The following is a 10,820-nucleotide window of genomic DNA, read 5'->3' on the forward strand; positions in this document are numbered from 1 at the left end:
ATTCCCGACCGTCTTCCGGAGCCTCCTGAATCCCGTTGTGTTTCTGTGGTCGTGATGTTTCTTCCTGCCGCTCAACTCGGACCGATGGATTCACATCGACTCTGAACGTCCGTCAGAAGCTTCTCGATCCGCCGCCAACAGTTTCATCACCAGCTGGATCTCGGTTGGAGATTCCTGCTGGAGGTTACTGAGAAACTACCAAGATGTCCCCCCAGAATAGAGAACATATCTGTTTATGAAGACCGCCAACGCTTCCGTTTCTTCTTATTTTCTATTTATTTCCCATTATGAAGGAAAACCTGCGTCTCCTTTGTCCAATGAGATCGTTGATGAGAAACCGACAGACGACAAGCTGTCATATGGCTTTTTTAAATATTTTGGACAGACGACCGTTACGAGGTATCACAGTGGTGGAGTGGTTGGAGGTTGGAGGTTCCATCCCAGCCTTCGGACCTTCAGTTAGCAGCGACCATGTTTCCATGGTAACTACATTGGGTCTTCCAGGGTACATTTCACATCTCGGACGACATTTTTTTAATACTTTGGACGACATGACTTTCTTTTCACATTTTGGACATTTTTGTTTGACAGGTTTAATGTTGGTTTACTGGAACACCAGCTGGTGACGGATTCTTTGTATTTATACATTTAATTACTTTATTAATTGTGATATGTATTTATGTACATTATTTTTTCTTTCTTCTGCTCCTGTGAAAGTTGATTTGAACACCAACAGACGTCTGCCAGCCAGAGTTTCAAGCCAAATGTAATCTTTATTAGACTGTTTCTGTACAAAAAGCACTGGATCACAGGAAAAAAACAGAAAACAAAAGACATGCATCTATTTACAGCATGGCCAGAGACAGAAAAAGAAAAGACCCGGGGTGTCGCCCCCCGTTCGTATTCTAAAGACATTAATTAAACATTGTGCTTTGATATACTTTGATGATATATTTCATATTTCACAAAGATGCAGTGCCTCTGCCCTCTTTCACATTGAAGTAAAACATTGAAAAAACTATATTTGTCAATTTTAAAACCGCATCTGAAAACCAGGACGGTGAGAAGCAAACTTTCTACGACTGTGACAGAAACAGAAAGAAAACGAGCTGCTTGACGTGTCGATGTGAAGTGAGAGGTTCGGCTTCGCCCGGGCTTCATTCCATCAACTGAAAAATGGCTTTTCCCGAGGACACCAGACGGATGTTGGGCGACACGACGGCGACGCTGAGCAGCGACCGAACGTTTCCGTCGGTGCTGCTGGATTTGCATAAAGTCAGAAAGTTTAATGGTCCAGACTTCAGACTGCTGCCTCACTTCTGCTCTGATGGCAAAGAAATTTAGAGATTTTTTTAAGAGTTAAAGGGATGTCAGATGTTTTGCTTTTCTTCAGCACAGTTGGAAATCGTTTTCTTCAACAGTCCTTAAACATAAAATGTCCCACGAAAAGGAAAAAATTGGAGACGTTTCCTTCGAATTCTCAGAGATCTGCAGCTATTTATTTTTTATACGATTTATTTCACATAATCACTTTGTCTCGTAACTATAAAAGTTCAGGTTTTATAAATGTAAATAATTGCAAAACAAGGATTTGATAAAAGTCAGCGAATTTTCTCGTAAGTTCTTAAAACTTTTTAAGCGACACGCTGATGTAATTTTTACATCATTTTGTAGTTATTTCTCGAGTTAACTTTTAATAAATACGTCTCCAGTTTTTTTTCTCCCTTTGTTGTAATACCTCCCTTTGTGATTTGGGGGCGCTGTTTGACACAACAACAAAATCTGAATTTTACCTTAAACGTTTTTCAAGCAACTGAAAGTCTAACTGAGCTGTTTCAGTTCGGGATCTTTTGTACATTTTGAGGAACCTGAGGGACACAAAAGTTCTCAGTTTAACTGGAGCGTCAAACAAAAACCACCTGCGATAAAAAGAAAGAGAAGACGTGGTATTGAATTGTGGTCAGTCGTAAGGTATCGAACTCGACTCTTTGTTGTTTGAATTTTTCATGTTTCCAGGCCAGCGTGGAAGGCGAGCTTGCATCAGAGCACAGGAGCACAGTTGCATAAGTAAATGATCCAGATTGTGTGCGACGACGAGAACAGCACCATCAACAACAACACCAACATCGATGGAAGTTTCCTTGAGATCAGTGACACAAAAACTCGTTTTCGGAGTGGTTTTAAAATCTGCTGCCTGTTTTTAAATCGTATGAATCATTCTCACCAAAAAACACAAAGACTAGAATCGGGTCTAATATTCAGATGGATAAAATATCGTTTTCTAAACACCGAAACCAAAAGGAAGAGCGGTGGAATATTATGACGTTATAAGTTTCTGAAATATAAAAATTTCACATGACAAGGATTTTTGCCATTTCAGAATGGCATAAAATTAAAAAAAACATATCGGTGCATATCGTTCTAGCTTTCATCTTTTTTTTTCACTTTTAGCTTTTTTTTCTTTTTTGCTAAGATGCATTGCTCTTATTAGGTGCCCCAACAAAAATAGTGCATTAAGAAATAACCATGATTATACATTTCACAATAATACACAAAGGACGAGAAGAACCAGGGGAAACACAAATGATGCTGTTTACAAAAAGTTAAATATCGGAAAAGCATTTTTATACAAAAGTGATGAAAGCGTCGTTTTACGTCCTGCTTTCAAAAACAGGGAGACCATGTCATGACCATTTTTTGATTTTACAAAAGGGTTAATTCCTCTCACTTGTTCACTCTTTTTACAATATCTAAAAGGTATTAAGACATCAAATGTGTTTACATATATATTTGAGACTATCATTCAGGCCTAAATCACAAAAGGAACTCCCCAAAACATACTTTATAAATACATATAAAATAAGCACAATCAGAAGAATAACAAGAAAATCTGGTACCTAAATGTGAATAAAACTGCTGCAAGCTTTTTCTGGTTAAAATCTACCACTCGACACACCCGCGAAACAGAACTATCGTACTGGAGTTAAAATGAGAGACGTCCAAACAAAAGAAAACGGGAACTGAAAAGCGTCGGGCGGCCTCAACGGGATGTTTCCTTCTTTCTTTACAAAATCACTGCATCTTCCTCCTTTTCAGATTAAGAGACACAAACGTCGTTGAAAGCTATGGTACAGAATGGAAAACGCTTCGTCAGCGCTCGTTTTGAAGACTTTGGTCCTCGGGGGGCTTCGAGGGAGATTTAGGATTTAAAATCTGGAAACCGTCTGATGCTTTTTCCAGATTTGAAAAAAGTTTTGAAAAGTGTGATTTTTCCTGGTTTCAGGTCCACCGAGAGCTTCTGTTCCCTCCACAGCCAATCAGATCAGCTTCTGTTCCCTCCACAGCCAATCAGATCAGCTTCTGTTCCCTCCACAGCCAATCAGATCAGCTTCTGTTCCCTCCACAGCCAATCAGATCAGCTTCTGTTCCCTCCACAGCCAATCAGATCAGCTTCTGTTCCCTCCACAGCCAATCAGATCCGCCGCTGCGCTGATGTTTAGTTCATGTTCCCGTTACAGACGACTGATGCCGTAACTTTAACGTGAACTGAATGTGTGAAATATATTTCAGCTTGAATACGTTTAAAAATGTTAACGTGAGTATTTTCTGCTGTGCGACGTTCCGGACGTTTTAACGAAAGTTTCGTATCCGACGTTTCGTCCGGAGCTGCTGCGAACGCGTTCGCTCAGTTTAACGTCTGTACGAGATGATTTCTGCAGAAATTACACGTGAAAGGAACAAAATCAATCTGCAGAAGTCCATTTGAATCCAGGATGATTTTAAACGTCTGAACTCAATATTCACGAACATCAAACTGATTCAATGTTAATAATCAACAACTGAAAAACTTCTAAACGTGATGCGGTTTGAGTCGAAGTACGACGGCGACTAATGACAACGTTCATGTGATCGATCTGCAGATTATTGATTTACTAATGAAATATCGGAAAATTATTATTCCGTTCACGATGAAACACGACAAAGAAAAACGTTAAATCTGCTGCAACCTGGAAATTTGTGATAATTTGTGTTTGAAAAATGCAAATAATGGATTTTCAAAATAGTTGCAGAATAACTAATCAAGTAATTGATTTAATGACGGATCGTAAACACGCTCCGATAATAACGATGTGCAGCCGAACGACGACATCTGTTACGTCAAAGTTAACAAAATCTGCTGGAGCAGCAAAAAACACCAAAAATAATCTGCCTCTGTTTTGAGACCTGAATGAAAAGATGTGAAATATTTTCAGATTCGCTGCTTTTCTTTGTCAGATTTGATCATAAACTGAATTTTGGTCAAATAAAACCGAAGCTCGCGGTGGACCGAAGCTCCGCCTCCTTCCTGTCTCACAGTGGTTCAAACTGATCTGAGACCTGATCAGTCTCCGTAGATTTTTCAAGTCAAACTAAACTGTTTAATAACCCCCCTCCCGCCCCCACGCAGTTCACGCTCTGCTCCCCGACCTTTGACCTCTGAGGGAGCGCTGCCTGAACCTGCAGCCGCGGCAGACAGCTGAGAAGTAGAAGAAGAAGAAGAAGAAGAGGAGGAGGAGGGTGAAGGAGCGGATGAAGGTTCCTCCGGTGCAGCGGTGGATTGTGGGTCGGTCGGTCTGAGGGATGATGGTTAGTGCTGGAGTTCGGGGGGGCGGGGGGGGAGGGGAGTCCTCCTCACATGGGGGGCACGATGAGACCTGCCATGGCTGAAACACAACACAGGTTCAGTTGTTTTCTTCTTCTTCTTTAATTTGCACAATAATTGACAAACTTTAATATTTTGAGCCCTAAAATGTTTGATTTACATGAAATAAATGATCAAGTTTTCAATAAAAGTTTCCTATAACACCATTTTAACTTCTTAAAATCCTCTCGACCGACAGTTTAAACATTATTATGGAATTAAAGTTCCTATCAGGATGGAAATATTAGAAGTCGGGGTCCCAGCCTTAGTTTGAGCGGCAGCAGCTTCTCTACATGTTTGGATTTATATTATTAATAATTTAATAAGATGTAGAAGAACAGCACACAGTAACCAGGGTCCATTCAAATTATTGCACATTTAACAGGTGTGTTTAAATAAAGGATATTTTGGTGATTTGAAAAGATATCGATCCGTTTGTTCAACCTGATATTTTTCAAAATAAGAGTTCATTCAAAAAGAAGGCAGATTTCTCTGAAGTCGGTTAAAAACAATTTTTCAAAATAAAAGTTAATTAAAAGCAGAACGAGCCGTCAGGATGGAAGATGGACTTTAAAATCTGGATTCCCCGAAGTTATGGATCAACTTTGACCTCCGAATGTGAAGCAACGTGAAGAACATCATCATCACAGCGACACCGGACGGGAGGACAGCGAGGGGTGGGGGTGCTGACAGGTGGGAGGAGGGGTGGGGGGGGGTGGGATGCTCACCCTGGAGGTTGCTGCCATTGGTGGTGGTGCAGGTGGGGGGCGGGGAGGTCTGTGGCCGCACGACAGGGGCGAAGGCGCTCTTCTGTTTGACTGCAGAAACCATATGGACAGGAGAGAATGAATAAGGGCCTATGGGAGCAGAGGAAGACGAGGAGGTGAAGAAGATGAGTGGGGGGGGGGGGTCCCGGATGAGGTGACGGTCACGAGCAGGCAGACGGACAGGAGGAGGTGAGTGATCGGACGGAGATGAGGTGAGTCATGCAGGGAGGAGGAGGAGGAGGAGCAGGAAGAGGAGGAGGAGGAAGAGGAGGAGGAATGGGTCCCTGCCTCACATCGGGCCGAAGGTCAGAAAGGCTCCATCGGCCGGCAAAGTTGATCCATAACTTGAAGGACTCGATTTAAATGAACCAACCTGAGAGCTCCGCCCACACCGACCGTACAGGTGTGTGTGTGTGTGTGTGTGTGTGTGTGTGTGTGTGTGTGTGTGTGTGTGTGTGTGTGTGTGTGTGTGTGTGTGTGTGTGTGTGTGTGTGTGTGTGTGTGTGTGTGTGCGTGTGTGATAACATGTTATAAAATGTTTATTATTAAATAAACCCCTCGTCTCTTGTTTTTGTTGTTTTATACATGAAACAGTTTTATTCTATTTTATTTGTGATTAAAGGAGCAGTTCAACGTTTCAGCGACACTCTGAGGAGGGGTTAGCTTAGCTTAGCATAAACACTGGCAGCGGGTGGAAACTGCTAGCGTGGCTCAGAGTTAAAACACCTTGCAGCAGCTCAACACGTTTATTTAATATTGACCGTAAAAATCTTAGTTTTGGTTTCAAGAAGATTTATTTGGGAAATTTTTCTGAGTTCTTGAGTTTTAAAAAGTGGGAATGTTTTTTACTGAAGACAAAAAACAGAAAAGTAACTGCTGTTTCACGTTCTGGAGCTTTCAGTCACGTCACTTGATCTTCATCAGCTGTCTTGAAAAAGATGTTTCCAGGTCTTATATTTCAGATTCCAGAAGTTATAAAAATACTAAACGTACGTGGCGCTTTCGATCACCTCGTGATCTCCAGCGATTAGCACATCAAAAAAAGTTCTCTTTTATTTTCTTTGATCATTTAAAAAAAAAAAAACATTTAAAAAAAACTTTGACAAACTTTTTACAAAATGTTCCAAAATCAAAAAAAAACATGTACAAAAGATTTCGTAAATAAATGTGGAAGACGTCGTGAAACTCCCTAGAAACCAAACTGTTTTAACGTAAAATGTTAAAGATTAAATAAACTTGTTGAGCTGCTGCGAGGTGTTTTAACTCTGAGCCACGCTAGCAGTTCCCACCTGCTGCCAGTGTTTATGCTAAGCTACGCTAATCCCCGCAGCCTCCTCAGAGCGTCGCTGAAACGTTGACCCGCTCCTTTAAAGAGCCACAGAGTGCACAGAGTCTGTAAACGATCGGAGGACAGCATTTGAAGATGGAACTGTAAAATGAAACGGGGGAATGTAAATGTGATTTATCGCTCGGTGCCGACAGCGATCGGCCGTCCTGGTCGGCTGCTTCTTCCTCCTCACGTTTCCTCCCTGTTGTTGTTCTGCTCCTCGTTCAGCTCGTGTTAATGGATTCGGCCCAAAGCGTGAATGCATGAATGATGCGGTGAGGATGTTAGTGGGGTTAGTGGAGGGGGGCGGGGGGGGAGGAGGAGGGGGGGCAGTCAGTCAGAGGAGGAGGAGGAGGAGGAGGAGGAGGGAGGTGATCAATGCGTGGCGGTGTTCAGTCCACACACACACCACACACACACACACACACACACACACACACACACACACACACACACACACACACACACACACACACACACACACACACACACACACACACACACACACACACACACACACACACACACACACACACACACACACACACACACACACACACACACACACACACACACACACACACACACACACACACACACACACACACACACACACACACACACACACACACACACACACACACACACACACACACACACACACACACACACACACACACACACACACACACACACACACACACACACACACACACACACACACACACACACACACACACACACACACACACACACACACACACACACACACACACACACACACACACACACACACACACACACACACACACACACACACACACACACACACACACACACACACACACACACACACACACACACACACACACACACACACACACACACACACACACACACACACACACACACACACACACACACACACACACACACACACACACACACACACACACACACACACACACACACACACACACACACACACACACACACACACACACACACACACACACACACACACACACACACACACACACACACACACACACACACACACACACACACACACACACACTCAGACCCTCGGCGGTGGGAAACTGTAGCTCAGCCAGGCGAGATGTGAGCCCACCTTTTGTTTGGTTGCCAGGGACGACAGCATCACCTGGCACGGAGACGGTTTGAGCTTCTACCTTCTAAACGAGTCTCGCTGAGACTCGCTGAGTTCTTTGATTCCGAAGCCAAAACAACGGATTCGTTCCCGGCGGCCTCGTTCGGGCTTCGGCGCTCCGAACACCTGCTCATCCGACCGCGGGCGAGTTCCTTCAACAACACGCCGACTCTGAACGCAGCTCGTCTCCCGCGGCGCCAACGCTTCGCCGTTATTCACCGTCACCGCTCTGCTCCTCGTCGTCGTGCCGACACGCAGTCGGCGTTATTAAAACACCATCAAACCGGAGTCGCTGGAATCTCGGTTATTTGTGGAGGAAGCCGAACGTCTTCCTAAACGTCGTTCGGCTGAATTGATCTTCACGTCTCGTATTCTAAAAGCCGACAGTTTAACTGCTTTCAGTAAAAACCGTCGATGTCCTGCGTGTGAAAAACATCCGCTTCAACGGAGACCGACCGTCAGACGACACATCGACTGCTTTCAGGAAGATCCACTTCAGCACCTGATCGGAGCGCCCCCTTCAGGTTACACTTCAAACCCGCTTTCATCGTCTACATCTGAACTGATATAAACCTCCTCAACTCCCTTCAGAGCCACGTTAACTTTAGCTGACACGTCGGTTCCTTTCAGAACTCACAGCTGATGCTTCAACTCCTTTCAGTGGAACTTTCAAACAACTAAATGCAGATTTTAGCAGCGCAATTTATTTTTCTGAAAAAACGATCGTTTTCCGATTCGGAGCGTCGTAAAGTTTCTCGGTGATAAACAGCGAAGTGCGTCGGAGACGAACCGCCGGCCGCCTCTCGAGGGACGAGTGGGTTTTGGTGTTTTGCATTTTATTTTGAAAGGCACTCACTTGCGTAAGCAGAGTTGGCGGTGGAGCCATTGAGGAAGCTCGGGGATCCGGGAACGCCGAGGTTGGTCATCCCGGCGCCGTAGCCGTTCATGGTGGACGTGATGGTGTTGTAATTGGACTGCTGAGGGGTGGAGCTCGGGACGTAGCCGCGAGGAGACACGCTGTTGGAGTTACGAGAGTAACCTGAGGACGGAGACGAGGTCAAACGAAGGTCAAACCCAAAATACAACACATTCAAACACGGTCGCAGACATTTTTTTTTTTATAAAAAAGAAACAACAGATTCCCCTTTATTTTAACTGGTTACCATGGAAACGGAGAGTTCAGATCAATGGTTTTAAGACTTTAACGTTAGACCTGAACTTTTCCACATTTCAGAGGAAATTAACTTTTAATTGAAATTTTTCAAATTCTCAAAATGACATCACAGAGGTGCAAAAAAGCAAACAAATAATAAACACCTAACATGCAAACAAACAACAAACAAACAAACAACAAACAAACAACAAGCAAACAAACAACAAGCAAAACGTTTTTTAAAGTGACGTTACTGATGAAAAGTTATAATCCTGAAGTGAACTGTGATTAAACTTATTTAAAGTCACAGTTCACTGCAGGATGACGACTTTTATTTTGAAACTTCATGTTGCTGATAATTCTGGACTTTTACTGCAGAAGGATTTTAAACGCAGAACTTCCTCCTCGACGTTGTTGCCGGGAGACGATGCTGCAGGTTTTGTCTCGCCGTGACCTCAGCAGTGACATCATCACGCATGCCCTTCATCTCTTCACCTCCCAGCTGCACTTACCTTTACACCCCCCCCCCCTCCAAGATGCATTGAATACCGATGTTCCCTGCAGTGCTCAGCCTGACCTTTGACCCCCTCTGGAGGCTCCCCAGTTCCCACCGACCTCGAGTCCAGTCGAGCCAACAGAGTGCCAAGTAGCACATTACTCCACCCACCCCCCTCCCCCCGCCCCCCTTCCCGGTTCGGGCCAACGCAATTCCCAGGCGGAGCGTGATGGAGCGCTGCCCGGGGACGAGGCCGATGGGAAACACATGTGGAGGAGAGCAGAGAGGGAGCGGCCGAGAGCTGCAGGCTTCTTTAGTGACGAAGAACAGACGCACCCGAACGCCCCGCCGTGTTCCTGCCGGGGGCGGAGTCACGGATCACGGCCTCCGACCTCTGAACCGGAAACACGGCGGCCGTCACTGTCGATCAGCTGATCGACCGTCAGCAGGTGAAACTCGGTCAGTTTGTGAGTAAAGTGAAGAACGCTCCTTTAATTCAGGTTCAAACCGTTGAGTCGGATCGACATCAGAACCTGAAACCTGTTTCTCATCGTTACTCGAGTCTTAAAAATGTCTCTGATCCAGTTTTTAGACTTTTCCTGAAGCTTTCTAATTCATAAATTATTGCGTAATAAAGTCCCAGTTTTTAGCTGTATCGTCTTCACCGCTGTACTTTCTCAGGTTCACGTCTGGAAACGGACAGATCGTCTCGTCCGTCCTGGTTCTGTTTGATTTAAGCTGAAGATTCGCAGGAAGTCGTGTTGAACAGGTTGTAAATCCTTCTGAAAATCTGGGATTTGGTAGAAATGAGTCAGAACTGGGAGTTATGGGCTCCGTGATGATGTGACACAGATGTGACGTTCAGGGTCTGACGGCTGGTCTGGATTACAGACACACGTTCCTCCCTGTTAAAAACAACCAGCCCAACGCTCGGGCTCAGGAACACTTCTGGAAATCATCACCAGTAAACAGTTTATACCTCTAAAGGAAGAAACTATTTCTCAGTTTCTTTTTCACTTTTATGTGGACGTTGGTGTCGTCAATCTGTTTCCAGGTGAAACAAGTTGATCAAGTCTGATTCAAACTAATCAGAATATTAAAAACTTGTCAGCTACAAATATGTGAAATTTTAAAAAGTTTATCAAAAGCTGTCGTTGTTTTTTAAATTACAAAATTACATTCTGATATTTAAAGACTTTATCATCCGTGACATTATTTTTATTAT

The 10,820-nt window shown here is 44.1% G+C and overlaps 1 protein-coding gene across 3 annotated transcripts in view; it reads right to left on the minus strand.

The window, feature by feature from the left end:
- Positions 1 to 753: 753 nt before the first annotated feature.
- LOC138633347 (transcription factor COE3-like) overlaps positions 754 to 10,820 on the minus strand; it is a 135,270-nt gene continuing 125,203 nt past the window's right edge. For 2 of the 3 annotated variants that reach the window (XM_069719523.1, XM_069719522.1), the window contains exons 14-16: positions 8,803 to 8,985; positions 5,410 to 5,499; positions 754 to 4,703 (exon numbers count right to left, since the gene is read on the minus strand). In XM_069719523.1, coding sequence (XP_069575624.1) covers positions 4,672 to 4,703; positions 5,410 to 5,499; positions 8,803 to 8,985 — 305 coding nt within the window. In that variant the 3' untranslated portion in view covers positions 754 to 4,671. The remainder of the gene's footprint in view (positions 4,704 to 5,409; positions 5,500 to 8,802; positions 8,986 to 10,820) is intronic. The other variant, XM_069719525.1, reaches the window with a different exon arrangement.

This window comes from Brachyistius frenatus, unplaced genomic scaffold (genome assembly GCF_029030835.1).
Source record: "Brachyistius frenatus isolate BFR_SWC_R1_liver_20210118 unplaced genomic scaffold, ASM2903083v1 Contig_216, whole genome shotgun sequence".
In the NCBI taxonomy this organism is placed as follows: Eukaryota; Metazoa; Chordata; class Actinopteri; family Embiotocidae; genus Brachyistius; species Brachyistius frenatus.